The sequence below is a fragment of the Spea bombifrons genome, chromosome 3 (genome assembly GCF_027358695.1).
Source record: "Spea bombifrons isolate aSpeBom1 chromosome 3, aSpeBom1.2.pri, whole genome shotgun sequence".
Classification (NCBI taxonomy): Eukaryota; Metazoa; Chordata; class Amphibia; order Anura; family Pelobatidae; genus Spea; species Spea bombifrons.
The window spans coordinates 48,492,147-48,516,255 of NC_071089.1; the positions used below are offsets into that span (position 1 = coordinate 48,492,147).

Below are 24,109 nucleotides of genomic sequence, written 5' to 3' on the forward strand. Positions count from 1 at the left end.
CAACAGCAAAATGGCACCTACCGTACCAAACAGCTCCAGAACATGTCCCTTAAATGCACTTAATGGCAGACAGACTTTACCCTGAAATACAATATTACAGATACTTCATAATTGGATGTGATAGTAAGGCCTAGAAGGGGGGGTTTAGGGGATGCTCTTGGAGAGGAGGTGGTTTGGCAGGCTGGCACCTCAGTGTTCCTCTGTGCCACTTATTACTGTACAAGTGTGGCTGCCCACGGCTAAGCGTATTGCAAGCCCTTCTCTCTGTTCTTAAGTGCCATCAACACTATGCTCGTGTCACATGAAACTCTTAATCTCGCTCTAGCAAAACAATCTGTACAGGCGCTTGCCATTAATGCAATTTATTTTGCTTATAGAAGCTACTGCCAACCATATGCTGCCAAAACCAGCTTCCTTCAATTGGGAACAGTAACTTGAACCGTTGTTTTCTTCACATCTAAATTCCTTTTTATACTACCTATAGCAAATGCTTTGAAAGATAGTCAGTGCACCTGCTTTGAAGATATTAAAAAAAAATTAAACTAGTAGTCTTTCTAAATATGGCACATTTTTTATCTATCCCCCTTGTCACTCTACCATTCAAGGGTAACAGCAACAATGAACATTAACGGGGGGGGGGCAATAAAACAGTTTTATCCTGTCTGATGAGAAAACTTTCCATACTAAAAATTGTTACATACCTATGAAGAAAGTGCAGACTGCTATTGACTTTAGAGGTACTTGGGGTAACTTAGTTCATATTTCAGTGAGACCATATATTTCTCAGAGTACATATGAAAAGAATCACATGGAAATAAGCTCTTCTCCAGAAACGATCTAAATATCTAAGTTTCCGCAATTCCAGAGTTAAATAATTTCCAAGATACGAATTGCAACTAAATCTTTAAAGCTTGTATGAAAAACAGTGTACCGACTACATTCCACATCAAAACAAAGTAGCTAATTAACAGCTATTCTAGCACCAGCCATTATCACTGAAACACACAATGCGGCTAAGTTCTCTCAGTGCCAGAGCACAGGAACAACAAAGACTGGCTTATGTTTCAGGGTCACATTCATAAATTCAGTGCCTCAGCCAGCCATCTATAATTAAACACAAAGAAAATGCAGATTTAGAATACGCTTATGTGAACGCAGCTTCCTTTTTGTATAGATGATTGCTGTTCATTTTATGTTTTCAAGTAGCTGCAGTTTAGTGGTTTTTTTTTGATTGAATAGCAATTAAACATGGTAACTGTCCAGATAAAAAACAATACTTGAGAACTTGAAATTGCAAGCAATCACAGCTACTTCATTTTGAATATACAAGCAGCTTATTATCAACCATTGTCTTTTACGTGGGTTCCAACAATTTCTGTGTCTACATTTAACCAGTAGTGGTAGTGGAACGTAAATATTCCATCCATTTTATGCGCTATAGTGTGTGAATGTGTGTGGAAAGGGAGGGAGGGGATTTTTCTCCCCTTTTTTTCCCCCCCATTCAAATGCATGGGAGATTCTTCAAAATCATATTTGAAGAGATGCGTTCCTAACAACTCCTGCTTAGAAATGCATACACACATACTGCCTCCAGGCAGCTCCAGTACTGGATATTGCAAAATATCCAGGGAGTCTAATGAGAGCCCCTAAGCAGTGCACATTTGGTGTACTAATTGATTTAATAGGGACACATTCCAGCCAGTGATTGTGGGAACCCTGCAAAAAAAAACATATCAAAAGACTAATGCATTAACTTCCAATTTATCATAAAAATATATCTTTAAGTACATTTAACAGTTCTGCATGGTTCCCAAGAGTGTGGAAAGATGAAACTGAACAAGGAATAAAGTCCGGTAGGGATTTTCTTTTTTTTTTCTTTCAAGAAGCTTCTCTATCATCCGCTGAAGAAAAAAAAAAAAAAAAAAAACAGAGGCAAGGCCACAGACAACAGAGTCCCTCATCTTCTGGGACAGTACTCCCCACAAGGGGAACATATTGTGCCTTTCTTCCCAAGCCAAAACAAGAGAGGGACTGATCTCCTACAGCTCTCCTAGAAAGGAGAACACACTGACCAAAAGTAGTGGCCAAAAGGCACAACACTTGCTCCCATGAGTTCTTGGGAGCCCAGTTCCACTGCAGCATTTCACACAAAAAAGGAAAAAGCCCACAATCCCCCACCCCCCACAATATCAGATGCAAAATCTGCACATATGCACAAAGGGTGCTCTGTCTGTCTGTTACACGTGTGAGTGCCGTTACTGAGGGCTGGTATATATATATATATATATATATAAAAAATCAATGTGCAGCGGTATATTGTGGTTAAGGTGAGGTACAATTGCGCCCCCCCCTAATAAAACCCAGACAGCGAGTGCCCTGGTGGACCAAACCAAATGCAGCACCTCAGGTTTCCTCTATTTCTTTCCTACTTTCACAGGGGCGCACTTGTTAGATGCATAAAAGCCTTAATTTACATGGTAGTGAATCGGTAAAAAAAAATGCTCTGCGCATATACATACTGAATTCTATGTTTGATATTGATGCTTGCACTTGCATTAAAGCAACTTAGTATTTCCAAAGAAACATCGCAGAAAGGAAATCTGTCTAAAATGCATAAACCTGCCAGGCATGGAAACTTTTCTGTTAAAAAGCAGATCAGATTGTTCTTACGGTTCTCATCTGCTGAGATACTATGCAACTTCCTTTTCAGTTATGTTTGCATATATTAACCATTTGTATGCATTAAAAACAATTTCATTAATAATGCTTTTGCATATTTAACCCCTTAAGGACAATGGGCGGTCCCTAAACCCATTGAAAACAATGCATTTTGAGCCCGTACATGTACGGGCTTTGTCATTAAGGGGTTAATAAGCCATTCATTAAGGCTACGCAGAATGAGATATTTAGGTGAATTTCAAGGTAATGTGCAATGAACGAACACCTTGAAGTTCAACGTCTAGGTCGTATAAACAATGCCAAAAACCTAAAAAAAAAAAATAAAAAAAAAATTACCAATTCTGGTTCAATTAATTTATAAATCTTAAATAGGAAGATGTATTCAACTGAATATTGCTTTACAAAATTAGCAGATAAATACATGACAAATTTAGGCGTTTATGTTTTCCATGACTATAAATATATGTAGAATCAGGAGATTTCAGTTTACAGTCTGTTGATGGCTACAACGTGGTAGCCTGTTATGAGGATGATCACTATGGAAGGGGGAGCTCAATAGCTGATGGAAGACCAACTGAATGCAATTAATCAACTATCCACAGACAAAATGTTGGGCATAATTGCTGTGCTGTCATACTGTGAGACAGTAAATGCTTCTAAATATGCCTAAAATGGCAATACAGGCACATGCATTCATTGAAATAAAATACAATTTAAGCTGCCCTTTAAGAATGCAAACATCTGTTGCCATCTTGGAGATGGTCAAAAGGGCCTTCAAATAGGAGATTAAACAATTTCACAAATGTGCACCAAAATCCCCCCCTCCTCATGTATAAAAATCACTTTCCATTCACAACTGCAATCACAGCTTCTTTTATGCTATACAAAGACATCTGTGTAACATTTGAAACAATATAGCAGCTGCAAAAGCCTGCCACCGAGTTACTAAATATCTAACAAGTCAGCATTTTCAGTTCCTCACTGAGGCATCTGCACACATTGTTACACAATATTAACACTTTTCTGAAATATTAACAAGTCGCAGACATCTTAACTGTATAGTAAAAAAGGGAGGAAAGTACAGACACGTACATACAGTAGCTGACAGACATTTTGATAAGGGTAAAATCGGTACGGCTACAACCTGCTCCAAGGATTTCAAAGCGAAAGCATGAGAACTGATGTATAAATTGAATGTACTTGAAAATCACATCCTTGGTTGTGAAGGTGTAGAAAGAAAATTGTGGTAGTATAAGCAAATGCACAATCCCTCTCTCCAATGTCAAAAGCAACTTGTGGGCCGGGGAACCCAGCTATACATCACATGGAAGCAAGAACCAAAATTGTCAACGACTTCTTGAATTTTAACGACAACACTTAAAAACTGTGGTTGTACAAAACAAAAAGGCAAAAACGCTCACTGAAACCTAATCAAGACTGCTTTTAAATAGTCTAATTAACAGCATCCAAGGATAAAATGGACTTTCCTCAGTTGTAGACACGCAAAATTTATTTAATTAGACACAGGTAATTAAATGATTCAAAAAGATCTCCATTGTAATTGATTTTACAGGCCCACAGGTTAGCCAAGATAAGTTCATTGAAGGTAAACAAAAAAACATCTATGTATTTTTGGGCCAAACAATTCTGTAAAGTAGCAAGAAGGGGTTATGTTTTCTCAGCAAAAAAACTAACAAGCCCACTGATTTACACTTGAAAGATGTTGAACAGTTAAAAACAGCCTGCTAAACAACGTTCATGAGCAAAAGATGGAAGATATGTGGCGCTGCAATGTTTAAATAAAAAAGGGGGTGATTTTATAATCTAGAACCTTAATGGTTCTCTCATTTCTGTGGGGAAATCGGCATCCGGTTTTAAGTAAATCACTGTCAACACTTGCAATATAATCAATATACGATAATACAGTAGCAGTTACGAGATCCAGTTAAAAGGCGTTCTGTGAAAGATGGACATGAATGGACAGGGGAAAAAAAAAAGTCATATCAAAGACCCCCACCCCCACCTATACAACCGAGTGATTATTCTGGAAGAAAAACTACCCTGCTAGATAGTCTTGACCAATTGCCACCACCTAATCCTAATCAATCAAAATGCAAACTATGCTTACCATATTTAATATAACCTCATCGTATCTGTTAATTCAAGCTTGCAAATATTCACTTTTTTTGTATGAAGTGCTGTGGTACTTTCTATCACCTTCTGATGGATATGTCAATCTAACACCTATTGGGGCCCAAGATTCTCTCAACTTGCTTTACATTGAAGAAAAAAATTCCCATTATTACCAATGAGCTTCATGCACCAGTCAAAACATTTTACTCTGCATACATATGTTAGCTGCTACTGGAATCCATGTTTTCCTTTCCAAATATCCCTATACATAGAAATAAAACATTAACATTGATATATACTAATTCCCCAGCATAAATATTCAATGGACACTTATCACAGAGTGCCAGAGGCAAGAGTGATACGCAGAACACCACTACCCATAAAATACCACAAAGGTTAATTGAAAGTCATGGCGTCAATATTTGAAGCTTTGTGAAATGTTTTTAATTATATTTCAGAAAACAGTGTTTCTGATAAACTGGGTGGAAGCTGTAGCACTTTGAAGAAAAAAAGCCCCCCCCTCCAAAAAAAAACAAACAATGGCTAAATTGTCACAGTTGTTTCCTCGCACGTCTGACATTTAAATGTCAGAAAAAAGCAAGATTACTTTGTGGAGTTCAGAAGATATTTGAGCCAGTAAGCAAGAGCTGAAATAGATGCTGTTCTGAGGGCATCCACAGCTGAACCACACACTGAGTACTGGCATTTTTGTTGACTTAAGGCTATGCACGCAGTCAGAGAATTAAGACACTCCTCGTCTGTTTTTTAGGCCTTAAGATAAAATCACAACTTCAACAAGCAGCTTCAAACCAAATCACTTTCCTTTCTGCCGCTTCAAAACTGCTTCATAAGCTTGTATTACTTCTACTCCAACCTCCCTTTGATTGCCATTTGACTTACAGAATCCAGCATCCCATAGCAGCAATATTATTTTACATAATACTAATTTATTAGCCAGGCTAAATAACTCGCACTTAAAATGTTTTGGGGTGCAAAACATAAAACTGAATGTATGCATACCAACTCCCTGGGAATGGAACTAATCATACAACTTTGCAACAAACTTAATTTTCACCCAGAAAAGAGGAGGCAAAATAGAAAAAAATAAAAGTATGTCATGCATTTCTAGTCGCTACTCCAAACAACTGTCCTGCGGAGTGCCGCTATGTATTCTACGTGTCAGTGTACAAGTAACAGAGGAGTTTAAACCCTGAATTAAGTCTCCAGTGATTAATCGTTCTAATCAAACAAATAGAGAAAAAAACTGGCAATAAAAAAAATATATAAAATTTAAGTTAACCAAACAAAGTTGCTGCAGTAAATTTTTTTTTTTTTTTAAATGAAGAGTAGCGTGGCTTCAGATATTTCCATTTAATGGAGTGCCTTTTAATCACGATTAATTCAGAAATGTGCAAGTACACAAGGTCACAAATGTTACCTATGGGCACGAAATTTTCTAAGCCTATAATTTAAATGAAAATGTCTAACATCCCTGATTGCCATTACACATGTACCACATGCAACTTATAACAAACAATATTCAGTACATAAAACGACAGTTCATGACCTACACCAAGAGAAAGCAAATTTGGTAAAGATGATTCCTTTATAGGCTAACTGAATCTAAGTCTCTTCTTAAGGCATATTATACCTAAACAAATACATGTTAAATACATTTTCATAAGCACAATCGATCCTAGAAAACACAATGTATGCATATAAATGGATAATGAAATTACATTTTGTTTTACCGAAATCACATAAAAATGCTTTTCCTTCAGTGTAGCACTAGGAGAACATCCAGAACACTTACCTTGTTTAGAGCCAACATACTGCATTCCAGTATATTGGTAACAGCCTGAATGAAGCATGTCAAAACAGTAAAAATTGCTGCAATTAGTGCGACGTACTTAGCAACACTACACCTCAAACACATATCTAAATTATAAATTATTTAAAAAAGTTGAGGCATTACAGAATCAGGGCTCATCTTAAAACCAAGACACATTTATACATACATAGTCCAGCAGTAGAGTACACAAATAATGTCTATATTACATTTTCCTAGTCCCTAAAACAATACTTATACTAATGTGGCTACTCTGTCCCCAAAAGTGGCACTTTTATCTCGTGTAATACATCCTAATTCCCTCTAAATTGGAAGCTCATTTGAGAAGGGCCCTCCGCATCCGTTTCTGTCAAATAGTTATGTTATATACTACTTACCCCCCATCTACCAATTGTACAGTGCTAGAGAATATGATGGTGCTTTTTAAAAAGAATACTGACTGAGAACGCCAGGTAACGATCTGAGAGACTAGGGAAAAAGTGTGCAGGTAACTGCTAAAACAGCACTCATTTCTTATTCTTACTTTTTGTACCATTCATGACAATGCAGTGTGTGTTCAGCTGTAATTTTCTTCTAATTTACTGATAAATTATATATTTTTCAGGACAGGAAATGTGTTTAAATACCATTATTTTGATTTCATCTAATTTATTAAAAATCTGGTCATATCGCACCCGTGTATGGGTTTGTCGGGTTGTTTGGGAGCTAGAAGGCCGCATTTGGGGGATGCGCAATTCTGATTTTCAATTTGGCAATTTGACACCTAGTCATAAGCACCCCCCCCATATGTCCTATTTGGGACATCAATTTATCCCATCAAACCATATATTTATAGACAATGCTGGAGACCCTCTATGAATTATTTTGAATACCTTGTTAAAGGCAGCATGTCTCTTTCAAGTGGCGTTTTGAAATGGGACTCAAACGGGACTTATTGTTTTATATAGCGCCATCATATTCTTCAACGCTGTACAATGGGTAGACAGGACATAAGTAGTATATAACATAACAATTCAACTTACATAAACAAAGGTTAAGGAGGGCCCTACTCAACTGAGCTTACAATTTAAAGGGAGTTTGGGTGTATTACACAAGAGGTAAAAGGTGCCACTGCTAGGGACAAGTAATATTAACATAAGTATTGCCTGACGGCAGGAGAGTACTAGGAATAGTGGGCCAAGTAAGACAAGATGAAAGGCATCAACACGTAGGTTTGTAGACATCACTAAAAAAAGTGGGCCTTGATGGGTTTTTTGGAGGCTTGAAGGCATCGGGAAAAACAAATAGGCTGGAGGGGAGGAAATTCCAGAGCATAGGGCAGCCCTTGAAAAACCATGCAAGTCTGCATGTTAAAGCATCTTGCATTGAGAAAATATTTTTTTTCTTTGACCACATCCTGCAATAAAAGATTATCTGTAACCTGGCCAGAACTGACCATAAACTTAGCGAAGCAGGAAGAGCACCCAAACAGGGCATCTTCAAAGAATGCTAGGAATCCTGTCCTGGGTGCCATAAAATCCTACAGAGGGCAGGCTCTAGGGCCAAATAGAGGGTGCATCATCTAGCATTTCAGAAATATGGTTAACTTTCCATAACAGAACAGGGTGGGAGTGTATTTAGAGATAAATGAGATTTAAGCAGGGGAACCACTATGAAGCGCTTTAACAGTAAGAGTCAAGATTTTGAAATTAAGCAGACAGGCAGTAAGGGGTTAGAAAACCGGGAGAGAGGTGAGAAGGGTCTGAGGGAGACCAACTTGGACATACTTACAATAATAAAAGGTGGGAAAGATGTGATTTAGAGTTTTATGCAATACAAAATATCCATCTGCTGTTGCATGCTTTAACTAATTATCTTGAATTACGATCTCAATATTGATTCATAATGTAATATAAATACAATAAAACAAGGATAGTGTAGCGCACTAAGTTTAACATATGGAATCACAATGTGTCATACCAAAATACTCTAACAGGTGGTTTGTTCTATTGTATCAATGTAAGCCATCTTGGTTAATTATTGTAAAAATGTTTTGAATGTTAGTGTTACTAAACAAAAGCTCTAAATTACTGCAAAGATGCAGTAAATTAACTTTAGAAAATCAAACAAAAAAAAAACCTAAATAGCTAACAAACCGATGGAAGAAAAAAAAAAAAAGTTGACAAAATGGTGTTAGAAAAAAAACAAAAAACCCTCAAGATTAATTATTCATGTAAGGGGAGAAAACAAGTAACTGGCTGGTTATCTAAACCACCTACAAAATAGTTGAAATAAGACCGGCATTATCAAAATCGTAAAGAACATAAGTTATGTCACATGGTAACATACCTTTTTTTTATCTCTCATTGAACCTTTCCCTCGGACCATAATCTTACACCCTGTCTCAGCTTCTAGCTGTTTCGCGGTTAGTCCTCTAGGCCCCAAAATGCGACCAACAAAGTTGAACTGCAAAAGAAAAGTTGAAATTCACGTTAACACAATCCGCTAATTAAAAACCTTTCATATCAGGAAAGAGAAAATGTATAATGTGGAAACAGCGCCAATATGCAAAATAAAAACTAAAGCACCATGTAATAATTACCTATATCTGTGTCATGAAAAACTTTACATGAGAGGATACATCTTATTGCACATGTTAAAGTGTGTAGCACTCAAGTTTTGCTTGAAATCAGGAAAATCTACACTTGCAAAACCACACGGTGAACTTCAAGTCAATTCCCATGGTAATCAACAAGCTCAATTTGCAATTGTTTAATTAAATTAGTAACTCTGAGTTGAAAACAGAGTTATAACAAAGAAAATATTAAGCAAAAGCCGCGTAAATGTGTGTTCCACAATATACTTTGGATCTTGTATTAAGTTTGCTGGATATACAAATTTGATTACAGAAAGGTTGTGATTAAAATGAACTTGATGTATACAAGATATTGCCTAATAAACTGCCAATTAAAGTTGTGAAAAGTGAAAAGGCACAAACTGTTATACATTATAATTTACTGTTAATTTATAGGTGGAAACAGATTACTATGCATATTTCACTAATATATCCAGGTGTTTGTTTATATAGCACCAACTTAATGCCTGTCATACAAAATGCTTACGTTTAACAAGGTATCTCATGAATAAGAGAAAATGTAACTTCAATGAAAACACGAAGAGCACCCAAGCTGGGCATCTTGAGAAGATGCCAGATAGCCTGTCCTGGGTGCCATACAATCTTACAGGGGCCAAGCATTGGGGTCACAGAGTCTAGCATCTCCACAGTTATGTTCTCAAATATGGTTAGGTTTTCACAGTGGAATCATGACAATGGGGCATCTTGGTACCCGTGCGTTAACATATGTATACACACACACACACAATTATAATTGTTCAACCTACAAAGATTATTTCCTTTCCAAATTATGCAAATTGAACTGTCATATAATACAATACACATAAAACCACACAAGAAAAGCAAGGATTATAGCAATGTCAGGGAGGCAGTGGCATATAGGGGTTAAAATGAATATCTGAGGCAGACTGGTATATAGGGGTGTAATAAGGCATATCTGGGGGGCAGAGTGGCATATAGGAGGGTATAAGGCATATCTGGGGGAACTGGGGGCATGTTGGCAAGTAAAAGGAGATAAGAAATGCACTTCTCTCAATCATAGTTTTTATTAAATATGAAAAAATAGTAAAGCGTTTTTCTTATAGGGTAGTCTTATATTCAGGCTCTCTTTTTCCTAAATATTAAAATGTTTTGGGGGGGTCGTCTAAATATATATATATATATATATATATATATATATATATAATCATTTTACACACACACAAATATATGAATGCATACTAAATATATGAATGCATACAGTATATTACACAAAGGAAATAATCCCAGCAGGCTATTCCCTTAGTGGCACAGGCAGGAAATGTCTGATTGCTGAAGAGCCAAAGTGTAAATCAACATTGAACAGAGTCAATCAAGCTGAGGTGAACACACAGATGTAGTTTTAAATTCCTAGTCACTCACAATGTCATGTCAAATCCCCCGTGTAACACAGGCTCCTGTGATCCACAGCTGACCTACACAACATACACTAAATAAGTGGATGCTACCACAGAATAACGAATTGGAAACATGCATAGGTAACCCGTATATCATTTTTCCTTTACAGAGAAATAAAATCATTTTTGTCACAGATACTTAGTTTATAGATAAATTCTGAGGTAGTGCTTTTTACTGAATTTTGTTTTGTTTGTTTGTTTTTTTTTTTTTAGGGATTTCAGAGACATTTGTGGCAAAATATGGGTCAGGGAAAAAGCACACCGATAATGTTGATTGGACAGTAATCTAAGGTAGCTGTAAAGTGAGGGGAAAAAAATGGGGGGGGGTGCCGAAGTGGGTAAATAAGTTACACATTTTCATTAAAATGGTTTAAAACCAACAGAAAATAAGACATGCAGAGCCTTGGTAATTCCGGTAAATGTAAGTATTATATCTACAATCTATCGACTATAATCAGAAGTATTACTATTGCTAGATATTGCTTTATAAAATAAAATGTCAAAAGGTACTATAGCGCATCGATAAACAGTGTTTACCTCACAACTAGAATAGCATACAGATAGGGTGACCATGTTAAACGCATTTTCAAGATTCTTTTTTTAAAAATTGCATTTTTTTTGTTCATGCACACAGCAGTCAGCTGCAGAAGTAAACATAATACCCTTGTATTAGGATCCATTGCATTTGCACAGCAATTGCAAATCTTAATCTGTATTGAATAATGTCTAAAACCGTTTCAGTCCTTCTGTTAGATGTGAATAATGTCGATTTAAAAAGGATTTAAAATGTTAACTAATCCCGGCATTATTTCAAATACGTTTTTATTTTTGGTTTCAAAGCCCCTGTGCACCTGTTCCCTGGAATCTGCATGTTATCAAGATCACAAGCATTCATCTGTTTTGGCTAGATTAGTCTTGTGTTGATAAGACAATCATTCAGAGCCTTTTGAACAGTCTGGAGTGACCTTTCGATTGCAGTGCCACATAAATGAAACGTTTTTTTTTTTATCTTTTGGGGATTTGGCAATTACGTGCACCACAATTTATATACACATATGAAAAATATATTATATTTTGTGCATATAGCTATATTAGTTTGCTCTAGAGAATACAGGGTACATTTTCTCGAAATTAAATTGGTCTATTGGAAAAGAGAATGCCAAACAATGTCACAGCACTCACAAAATTGTTTTTCTGCCCTACTGGTTTGAGAAGCAAAAGCAAGGTTCAACAACAGACTGCCAGCAACCTTGACCTTTCTAATCAGAGTAAATTGAACTCATTATGGACTCGCAGACTAGTGACAAACGCCTCCGACTTCCACTTTCAACTTTTCCTTGAGAAGACTTCTAACACATGAGGAAATAAAAGGCTCTGTTATCTGCAGGCATTTAAATGTTAAAGAACGAAAACTACATTCATTTGCCTGACTCTGCTGGCAGGATCAAACAGTGCTGCATTGTCCACACAAAATATACGATTGATATTGAGTAGTGTGACCCAGGACAGTGGAGTTTTATGAGTACATGCATGCTCACAGATCTACAATTTTACATTGAACAAGGAGTTTATTCACACAAGGGAGATTTCTCAGAGTGTGTGGAAGAGATTCAGACTAAGCTTTCTGTTCACTCTCTTATGAAAGGCCATCATTGGCATGTCTAACCATAAAGTTAAAAAATCTGTTCTTGCTGCGGTATTCCACTGGGGTTGGACTTCCATAATAAGGATTAAAAAAAAAATTTCAATAAGCAAATTTATGGTACTATCGTAGGACTACACCCACAGTATTAATATAAAGAGATACCCTATACTCTATATCCGATCCTCAGTCCTTGCTGATAACACCAAAATGTATAATTCAAAACAAGATATTAAATATAATTTGTGAATAAAAAAAAAATCTGTATATGATCAGTGTGCAGTACAATATATAAACCGGAGAATTATAGGAAATTTATCATGGCGGAATACAGTATTATTGATCAATTATCAGGGATTATTTACTGGCTTGTGGATTTAACACACACTATGATGCAAGAAGTGAAACATAGCACATTGTATTAATATCCTATATTCATCGAAATTGTAAAATGGATAGACAGAACATAAATCAAATATTACAGATGTGGGGGCCCTGCTCAAACAAGCTTAAAAACCAATGTGATTCTTAACATATTAAATAATGCTATTTTTTTCTTCTAACAGTGAATGTACAACAGAATTACAGAATTGAAACCTTATGCAATATTTCTATATTTTGCAGTCAATTATCCCTGCATAACTGGAGGCACTGCTGAGATTAACAATTTGTACTCCTCAAATTCCTCCTGACTGGAGGAGCTGGGCCATACGTTTAATTAGGACATACTTGAGGAGGCATCAGTTTTCACCACGAGCTTCTTTGTTCTCAGTATAAAGAAAGATGGCTCTGACTGCATTGTGATTTTGAGTGCCATATACTAAGCTTAAATACAAATACATATTTTTTTATCCTAACATACCTAACAATACGTAATGAAGTCAAAGTACTGAAACAGTGCTCTCCCTTCCCTCTATTCCCAAAAGGGACAGTTGACGGGACAGTCATGGTTCAGCTACCTCACTCACTAGCCATGACCTTCTGCTGCAGGAAGAGCTTGGTTGGCCCTATATAATACACAGTGAAATTTCTTTAAAGGTTTCCCATTTTATGATCTACGCATTAAACAGCCCTTTGACTGGAGAAACCTGCCAGTGTTAATGAATAAAACTGGATTTGTAGGGTCACAGATGAGCTTATTTACGCTTACTCTCCAGGGTGTTTACCATGGGGTCATTTTATTTGCATACACTCACTAAAATGGAGACGGGGTGGAGAGGCAGAAAAACAAGGAAAATGAAATACACATCAAGGCTTCAGGTGCCTAGGCAGGAGAACTGACAGAGCAACGCTTACCACCTCTCCATGTCTTTACATAGGCTTTTCACTATGATAAAATGATAAAAACAAATATTAGGAGCCCACCTACATCACCATTGCGTCACTGGCAGAAAATATGAGAGGTCCACAAAGGGATCGAGGAATACTGCACTGGGAAATGTTCAAACAATTTTAAAAAAAAATTAAGGAAGAAGCTAAAAATATTTTAGTATAACTATTTTTTGCAACCATCACCAAAAGTTGTATGCATTTATTTTGTAATAGCATACAATAAATAAATGGTTTCTCTTTAACTCCGTACCCTGACTATGCTAATAAAAGCATTGTCTTTCTGAGCTAACTGTTGTCCTTTCAAACATCTGACCTTAACTGTCAGTAGGCTGAGCGATAAGCCCACCAGCTGCTGCTTTTCTCCCCAGAGCTACAATGCATTCTCTTCCTTTTTTAGGGCAGTGTACCCCAGCAACAAACAGCAGGGCTTATGGCAGCTGCTAGAATGTCACTGACCTATATATTTAGCTCTGAGCTCATGTATTGCCAGGCTTGGACTCTGCCTGCTAATAACTCTTGTTTGCTCTACTCTGTCAACATGTCTCACTAAACTGATATAAATGAATGAGAATACAGAAAGAAAAATAAGTCATCAATAAAGAAAAACAAACATTAACCACCCAAGTCTCAAAGCAAGATTCTCACGTGTGAAGCAGAAAAACTTGTGTCCTCATTTGTTTATGTGTGCCGAGGGTTTAGCTATGTTTGCAAGCCCATGTGTCTATGTGTCTACTTGCGGAGTGAGTATTGTTTCACTGATTTACAATACATCATTCAGGAAAATAACTTGTGTGCATGAAGCCATACTCTGAGCTTTAGTAAGAAAGACACTGTCCTCTGGCATCTAAGCCCAAAATGCAATACAATGTCAAACAGCACGCACTGCTTTTTCAGTGTGACTTTTGCAATTTTTTTTATCAAAGCACAAAATTAAGAAAATATTTTAGTCACTGTGCCATGCTTAAAGCATAATATAGGTGGCATAGAAGGACCACAAAGGCTAACTATTACACAACCCTTGTTTCTAGTGCAAAGGAGGTAGAAGAGATCATGCTCCCACTGACCATGTAACAGAACTCCTAAAGCACAGATCTTCCCATTACATTATACACTGGGAACAATGTCACTTTCAATGTCCCCTTTTATCAAGAGGCCAGACTATTGCATAAAGATTTGTGGAGAAAGAAGGGTGCCATTTTGGTATGTGTTCTGGCTCTGTTCTCATTGCCCAGTCTACTAGACAAACGCACCAACTCCTTATAATGTCTGTGGGAAACTGTAGAATGGCTAAGCGCAACACTCTCACCCAATGAATTCTGTTTCTCCATAGAGTTTCGTTAGCATTCTCACAAAAAAAAATCAATAGAGTGGTGTCCTGAGAGAGCGCTATACGCCTGGCTGAGATAGTGGAGAGAGATAGTGGAGAGAGTGGGAGTGTAAGGGTTAATGACACCAAACCCTTGGTTACCTGTTAATATGGTGGCAGAGGTTAACCCAAACCAAAGAATTGCAATATTATATATAAACCTTCATAATTAGACCCATACAATTAACCTTTTGGCAACATAACCAAGCTTTCTTGAGTGTAATGAGTTCATTTTATTAAACAAGACCAGAGCTAATTAATTAAACATGTAATCTGAAAAAAGGTTTCAATGTGCCGTTTATAAAAATATGGCAACAAAGGTTATACGTTGGCAATAGAGAAAATAAGAAACCCTTACAAAACAATTACCTTGTTGGGAGATTCAGATGGTAAAGTTCACCATGAAGTTGTTAAATAGAAAATCTCTATCATTATACAAAACCCATATTATATAAATAGACCACAGAGGCCAGACTCCCTGGGTGTTACCTAGGAGAATCGGGTACATACAGAAAGGTTTGGCCTGACAGCTTATGGTCCACTCAGCACACCTCCATTTTGTTCTTATCACATTCTTCATACGTCTCTGGACGGCAAATAGGAGACACAAGAAGGTCTACCCATCATAACAGCAACACCTCTCCTTGGGCACGTTTGGTATCCACCAAAAGGATTAAACCTCGGTATTCTGAATATGTATTTATAGTGGACCTTCTAACAAGATACAGATTCCATAATTGATTTTATGTTACCGTCCTCTGGATAACCCACCTCAGAGCAGATGTCCCAGTGCATTTTTGACACCCTCACTGGCAATATGTGCTCATAGAATGTATGGCCATGCTTGGTATTAACACTTTGCTAAGGACTGATTAAAGAATATCCCATATGTCTATGCATCAAAAACTACAAAATATATACACACCGAGCTTAATGCTTAACAAGCGGTGTTCGGAAAGTCAATATCAAGACTGACAATGGAAGCCTCAAGGTCTATAGAGGAAGGAAGTTTACTAAAACAAAATGAGATAAAATCAGGTTTTTTTCTCAATACTAACCTGCACTGTATACAGCACTGCATGTAATGCTTAATGAAAATGTTCCCCCATGGGACTCTCCCTTTAAAAACCAGACATTTTCTATATGAAATGCACCACAAATGAAGACATCTGCAGAGAATTGTCCTTGCTTTTGAAATTTTGAAAAGAAAGCACATAGGCAGCCAGTGAAGAGACTGACAGGGGGGAGAGGTGTTAGTAAAGTGATGAGAGAGGAAGATAAGTCTGGCAGCAGCATTCATGGTGGATTGCAGAGGGACAAGATGGGTATGAGGGAGACCAGCTAAGACATGGTTACAGTAATCGAGGCTGGAGATGAGGGCATGGACAAGAGCCTTAGTGGCATTATGTGTTAAGGTAAAGGCGGCGGGGTTTTTTTGTTTGTTTTTTTAGACTGATTGAACATGGGGAGTGAACGACAGTCTAGGAAGACAGCAGTTGAATAAAGAAAAGTCAATTTAGATGTGACCTCAGTAGTCTACATTCACTTACAAGGTCCATAAATGAAATGGCCTACACAGCAGGTAAACAGTTTCTGTGATTAAATATGCACACCCAAGTCATTTGCACATGATGTCCGTGTTAAGCACTGAACCCGTCATTGAATTCCTTTGGATTTTCCCATTAATTTGCAGCAGCAAGAAGCAAAAACAGTTGCAATTTTGACCAAACAAGATGTAGTGTTTGCTTCTTAGAGACAAGGCATTTGCTTTCTCTCAAATATATTTATGTACCTATAGCATGAAACACCAGCGCCACAACAAATGAACTAAAAATTTTTGCCAGGTATGGTTTGATGAAGATTTAATATGAAACTGTAGATTGAAGACAAAGTCCAAAGAGAAAACAAGGAAACATTTGCAGCAGGAAATGACAAAAATTAGTGATAAGCATGTAAGTGGAGACAAAATTAAAGCGGCCATCATTCTCAACTCAAGATCTGGTGCTGAACTTTGCAACACCTAGCATCGGCAGAGTTATGATATGAGAAACATGGTTAAATTCCCATGACAGAAGATGTGTGCCGACAGTGTGACCTCCAAAAGGATACGAGACATGACTGGAGGGATTTAAACAGGGCCTAAGAAATAACAATGGGTAACATAGCTATCAGGTAGATATGGGGTGTTTGGTACCTGTACAGTTGCGACAGCATAGAGGAAGTGATCATCCCACTGTTCTAATCATACAAGGTACCATAACAAAATATAATGCAGGGGCGTCCAACCTGCGGCCCTCCAGCTGCTGCAGGACTACATCTCCCATAATGCTCTTTCAGCTAAAGACCTGGCAGAGGAGTATGGGAGATGTAATCCTGCAGCAGCTGGAGGGCCGCAGGTTGGACACCCCTGATATAATGTGTTAAAATGTCACAACAGCTCATTAACACTGCCCAGGCAGAGCTACACACTACCATTCCCATGCAACACAAAATGGCTGGACTTCAGAGACAAAGGAAGGAGAATTCCTATATGAATTTCAACTATCGAACGTCTTTCACAAAGGACTTGTAAAATCTGGAGATTCCTACAGATTATTTTACTTTAGTTTTACGCGAGATGTGTGTCTTTTCCATCTGTTATACTTTTTTGTATTGTACGTCTTCTTACCATTTCATTAACCGTTACCATTCTGTTACCATTGTAAACAGATTTAATATAAAATTAATCAGTTCTATCTTTGAGCTCTAAATGTGAACTTATAGCTTTCAAAGATTATCAAGTTTTCTAATTTGGGAAGTTTTACCTTTTTTGACTAACGTGGATTTTATATGGGTTTAAGAAGTTCAGGGGGTTACCAAAGCCTCCTTAAGTACTTTTAAAGATTTTAAACAGAACTTGGTTGCAGAGAATAACGTGTTGGGGTTGTGGGGTGAGCAGTTTTGGGGTTAAGGTGTAGTTGCTCTGGGCCTTGTGCGAAGAGCGGCGAGTCAGCCTACGGGCTGCGTTTTACCATTAACCCTTTTATACCCACCCTTAAAATCACATGCAAGACAGCGGGTGGTTCCTGTTGCTGTTGTGTTTAAGGAGCTTGCGTAACATCACTCTGAACTCAACTTCTGGCACTGAACTGCAGGATACACTGAATTCAGCATTTTTTTTGCTACACAGATGACCACTTATACCAAGCCATATCAGAAAGTAAACAAGGAAAAAATTCAACATACCTAATACAATGATACCATGAGACTATTTGCTCAAGTATAAATATGCTTTATTGCATAATTTCAAGCAATGACAGGAAATGAAATGTTCTGATTCTTTTTCTTTGTACTCTTTGTGACCAAGGCAGTTTTAACACTTTTAACTACAATTTTAATTTCTTTCATTTAGTGAACCCACACAAGCTATACACTCACTGGCAATTGAACAGATGTACCTAATATCTAATCAGCCAATGACATGGCAACAACTCAATTCATTTAGGCTTGTAGACGTGGTCAAGACAACTTGCTGAAGATCAAAATTTGATTATTTTACTAATCACATTGTTCTCATGAGGCTCTGGACATTTTTTTTAAGCTAGGTTGTGTATAAACCATCAAGACTGTGGAATAAACTAAGAAGTTGAAATAAAATACCTTAACTTCAAATGCTTCAAAAAGAATCACAAACCTGCTTTAATCACAGGAAGTGTATGCAGTTTTACAGGTGTGCTTAGAAAGTGAATTCTTAACTGATGGCTACAAAGTATAAAGGCAAAGAAAACCAAATAATTTACATTGTGGTCATGTTATTTACACACATGAATAAATGCAGTGGTTATGCATTTTCTGGGCACTGACATAACTATTGCTTGTCTACAAGCCCTGAACGTCTGAAGGTCTTCCACCTGTGCCATTCTATCACAAAACGTGTGTCCACTCCAGCCATCATATGCACTTTAATCCATATGAAATAGAGTAGTTCCTTCACATTTTCATTTTGCAAATGCTTGCAGTATCCGACTATATGCTGCAGCATCCTACTATTTGCCTCTTTCCCTGCCTCCGCAGCTGTTTGGCTTGAAGGAGATGCATACATTGGGGGAGGGTCTAGGGAGACCCCCCTATGCACAGAAGACACTTGTTGATTTTTAATGGAAGTGCTTTCCTGCAACTAATTAAGCATTAATGTTGGCATGTCAGAGTGAGTGTTGTGCTACAGCTGTGGAGCTACACTTCCAAATATATATTGATAAATGAAAGTACTTTAACCCCTTAACGACCAGTGACAGGCCAGGCATCACTTTCTTCGCTTAAACTGAGTTGCTGTAAATGTGGTAACATTTTAAAAAAAAGTATCCAGTGATGTCACCATCAAGGGAACCATCCAGTTTCAGCAAAATATAAAAAGTCCAAAAATAATAAAAATAAAAAGGTTTATTACTCGACTTGGGAAGAGTTAAAATACTAGCATTTGAAATACCCAAGTGGCGTCTACTTTAAAAATAAAAAAAAATGAATGTTTTGATGGCACAGACTGACCAAAATGGGGAAAAGAGCGCTCTGACCAAATGTGGCCTTTTAGCCCCCAAACCCATGCATGGGTGGTATCACTGTACTCGGGAGATGTTGCTCAACACATATCGGGATGTCGTTTGACAGTGACATACCAGGAGTGGTAAATTTCTACCTGAAGTACAACGTGTGTGTGAAGAAAATTATTTGAAATACCAAATGTATAGTTTGATGGGGTAAATTGGCCGGCTTTAAAGATACCTTAAAATAGCACATGCAGCAGAATTAGCAAAACGCTACTTGTACTTTATTTAGCAGGTCTTTGCTTTAGCTTAAGGAGCGTTCAAATTTTTTAAAATAAAAGTGAGAAAAGGTGGATTTTTTTCAATTTTGCATTTTTTTTTCAGAAAATTAGATATGATCAAAGTAGTATATGAAGAAAGCTGCTCTTATCCTGAAAAAAACCCAATATATAACTTGAGTAGGTACACTAAATGGGAGAGAAGAAAATTACAGCTAAACACGAGCACTGCAAAAGTGTTAAAACAGCCTTGGACACAGTACAAAAAAAAAACAGCCTGGTCCTTAAGGGGTTAATAAAGATTCTTCATTAAGTGAGGCAGAATAGGACACAGGCACAAATAAATACATTAAAAGTTTTCTAGTTAAGACACAAAAAAGGTTTTATAACAAATGTATTTAAAAATAGTTTATCATCCTTGGTGTTTACAGCTTTGCTTTTGTTTTGGTTCGATTTGCATCGAGAGAACAAAGATAAGAAAAACAGCAATGAGGCCTAAGCAATAATACAATATTTGGTATGTTAGCATACCTAGGAACTTCCAGTCTCTGGCTCCCTGGAGCCCTTCTGTCTCTGGTGGGCCAATATCGTCTGTAAGCAGGGCCCGTTGTCAATGGTGAGTGGGGCTAACATTGTCAGGGGCGAAGCAGGCAACATTGTGTGGGGGGGGGGGTCTAAACAACTCCTGCTACACATTTCTACGAGTGGCCCAGAGAATGCCTATAGGTATGCTTATATGTTGGTAATGACAACCAGCAACAGCAAGTTACATTCTTAAATTTCAGGCCGGAGCCTACGGTCAAGTTTTACAACTTGACTCATTAAGAGAAGCATAACGTGTCTGGTATACACGCGCCACACGAGATACGACACTAAATGGTGAGCTCCTAGAGACAAACAAAAGTGAATGTTCTTCTTGTTACTTGTATTTTTTATAAGCACCGAGACCAACGGATGGCTTTTAGGGAAAGTATGTTTTTTTTAAATCATGGTTTCATTTTTTCCAATTTAGACATTAAAAAACATTTTAGAAAAAAAATATGTATATTCTATAATTCGAGTGGTTTAGAACTTACCAAACCTTCCTTAGGTATATTTAAAACCTTAAATAGAACATGGGGCCTACAGTCTGTCTGGTTTTCCCATTCATTTATGTTCTACCTAAGCTTTCTTCAGACGATTAATTGAACATTTAGTTTTGAAAAAAATATATCACAGTGCTGGGTACAAAAATACAGGAATTAATGACATACAGAAAAAAAAGGTTACAAATCTGTAAAACCGTCCACAAAACAAAACAGGAGAAAACACAAAACTCTTACATACAATTACTGATTTACGCATCGTTGTGGGAGATTCAGTTGTTCTCCATGAAGCTGTTAAATAGAAAATCTTTCATTATACAAAACCCATATTGTATAGATCGACCACAGAGGCCAGACCCCCTGGGTGTTACCTGGGAGAATCACAGATTTGGCCAGACAGTTTATGGCCCACTCAAATTAGACCCGTCAGGGGCGCTAGTGAAGATTTTACATGAAAATAAGTAAGGCTTGCTAAAATATGCACTTTATAGCACACCTCCATATTTTTATCATAATCATATTTTTTAGATTATCTGGGGATAATCCTGCCTGCAATCCCCATACCTCAGAGCACACATCTCTTTGGGCATGTTTGTCATCTACAAAACGGATGAAACCTGGATATTCTAAATATGTATTTATACTAGACCTTCTAACAATACATACACATTCTTGATATTTGAAATGTTGCTGTCACCATGGCATGAAACCATGCAAAAAAACTATTGGCTTACGTACTACACGCTGCTATGAACACCAGGCAGGAAACAATGGCGTTTATTCTCTTAAGAGTTGATCAGAGAGCCGCAGTTCCAACAAACTGCAATGAGCTACTGCAGAAAAAAGAGCTTGCTAGCATTGGCACTTTTCAAATCACAGCTCTACTATAGGTGAATAAACTCCATTAAGTGCTATTCCATAGTCCAATACCTTTAATCAATGCAATATATTCATGTAACAGTGAGAGCCTCAGTCCAAACATGTATTCACAGCATACCATTCATCAAAAAAATAGGCATTAATGGTTAAATACAACTAATTTTCTTGCTTCTAACACCTGGAAATGAAAAAAAGAACTTCTGTAACTTACTATAAGATCCTTTGAATGTTTGCATGTTAAAAACCTTCCAGAAGCACAATTAAGCTTCACTTTTGTTGAACTAAACTTTTTAACAGTCAACATACTTAGCCATGGGTGGAATTTGCAATATGCATACACACCATTGTTTAATCAGACAGAAAGACCCATAAAAAAAAATATGGAAAAAAAGTTCACGATTATTTCCCCCCCCACACACACACACACACAGAAAGACCAATAAAAAAAAATTATGGAAAAAAAGTTCACGATTATTCCCCCCCCACACACACACATCCATGCTACAGTGGGATGTAGTAAAAGAAAAGCCACCATCTGGCTGCTGCTATTGAATTTGATTTGTACCTCAAATATCTTAAAGATGCATGCACCGACTTACACGAAGTCCGTATTAACAAGCTCATTTAAGCTTCTCGGCAACTATTCTAAACCCTCTCTAAATTAGTTCACCTCTAGCTAGAGGGTTGAGAACCGATCCATGCTAAAAGCCATCACTCACACCAAGATGGAGGTTATAAAGGTGAATTGGGTGGGTCTATGCGCTACACTCAGCATCTCTATACCATCCATCATTTGGTATAGCCGGAGAGGGACACCTTTGTGTAAAGAGTGCAGTCAAAGACATTGCTAACAGATGGGGCTTTTACAAGGTTTCAAGTAACTTTGTGATGATAGCTATTGATTTAAACAAGTAAGGCACTTGAATAGTGAATTTGATTTGCACAATTTAGAGATAGTCTGCTGTTTTTATCCATATTAAATATTTTAGGGCTGTAACATACAATCATAGCCAAACATTTTGAGCTCCAAGTGGGAAGACGGGGAGGGATTGTGCCAGCCTACCATATCAAGGTGGCAGGAATCAGACCCAGACACACTCTGAAGGGCAGCTAGGAAGAGGGGTTCAAGGAGTGTCCACTTAGTAACAATAAAGGAGTTGTGAATAAAACACTCCAGCCACCGTATGCAATACATAGAATAGACAAGTGATACCTTTAATTTTACTTTTTCTGCAACAATGCATGTAAGGAATCATTAGTTTGTACTACACCCCCCAGCTCCTTGCTCTATTATAAGACCCTACACATTTTGCATGGGTGTTCCTTAGATTTCACAGTGGAATGTTCATGCAGTACATACATTGTTCACTATAGCTGCATGTTGCCTTTGCTAGCAGTACATAAAAAGCATCTTATGTGAAGTTAGAGTATTGTTGCAGTTGCTTGCATTAAGTTGTTTGATACTGAATGCAGCACATGCATTTACACGATTAAGTCACTCCTGCTTAGCATGTGATGCCATTGAAGCTTCCAGGTTGAAATCAACAGAGAAGCCATCAAATAGCATTCTAGAATTCAAGATTAGCCCATCTCGCGCAGTATTGATTCCTAGAAGCAGAAATAATGATTTAAATGGAAAGTACAGAAATGTATTAAAATAAAAAATGTAAAAAAGAACCCATTGAGGGCCCTTTTTTCCGCTTGCATTTTGTTTATAACCAATACGCCAAACGACACATGCACACAATGTTAAGACTCCAGAGCTGAACTATTACATTAGAGTCTAAAAATGGAAACGGCACAGGAGAAACTTATTTCATGCTTGGAAAATCCAATCCCAAATCTACTTCGGTGACTAGGGTTTAAATGGACATATCGCAAGGATGCAGTTTTGCTGCCTCTAATATAATAATATTTGTCACTGTCAAGAGCAGCCTGTAACCTTTGGCTGTTGGGTTTAGAGATTGCTGTCCTGTGTCTGTCTTTTACCTTTCCTCATTTACGAATCTTAACTGCTGCTGATAAGAAACTTCATTCAAAACGTGCATTTGTGCAAGCAACTACTGCTGCGATGTCTGTGCAACACTCAAATCATTCAGCATGCAGGTTTAGTGAGTGGCAATCTCAATAATTATAAGCAATAAAGTTGTGCCTATTTATGGACTGCAATGTAAAAGTTACTTTCACGTCTGCTTAGGGATTTACAGCGGTCATAACAGGTTACCAACATAATTGATTTACACATTTTCTCTTTTGGGAGACTTCTGGAATTGAGATGCAATATTGCAAAATAATG

General features: G+C 37.4%; 1 protein-coding gene across 8 annotated transcripts in view; it reads right to left on the reverse strand.

Annotated features, from left to right (window-relative positions):
* Nucleotides 1-24,109, reverse strand: part of QKI (QKI, KH domain containing RNA binding) — a 66,483-nt gene that overhangs the window by 24,103 nt on the left and 18,271 nt on the right. For 4 of the 8 annotated variants that reach the window (XM_053460224.1, XM_053460223.1, XM_053460222.1 and 1 more), the window contains exons 3-4: nt 8,990-9,106; nt 6,626-6,670 (exon numbers count right to left, since the gene is read on the reverse strand). In XM_053460224.1, the coding sequence (XP_053316199.1) occupies nt 6,626-6,670; nt 8,990-9,106 (162 nt within the window). The remainder of the gene's footprint in view (nt 1-6,625; nt 6,671-8,989; nt 9,107-24,109) is intronic. The other 4 variants (XM_053460227.1, XM_053460225.1, XM_053460229.1 and 1 more) reach the window with 1 other exon arrangement.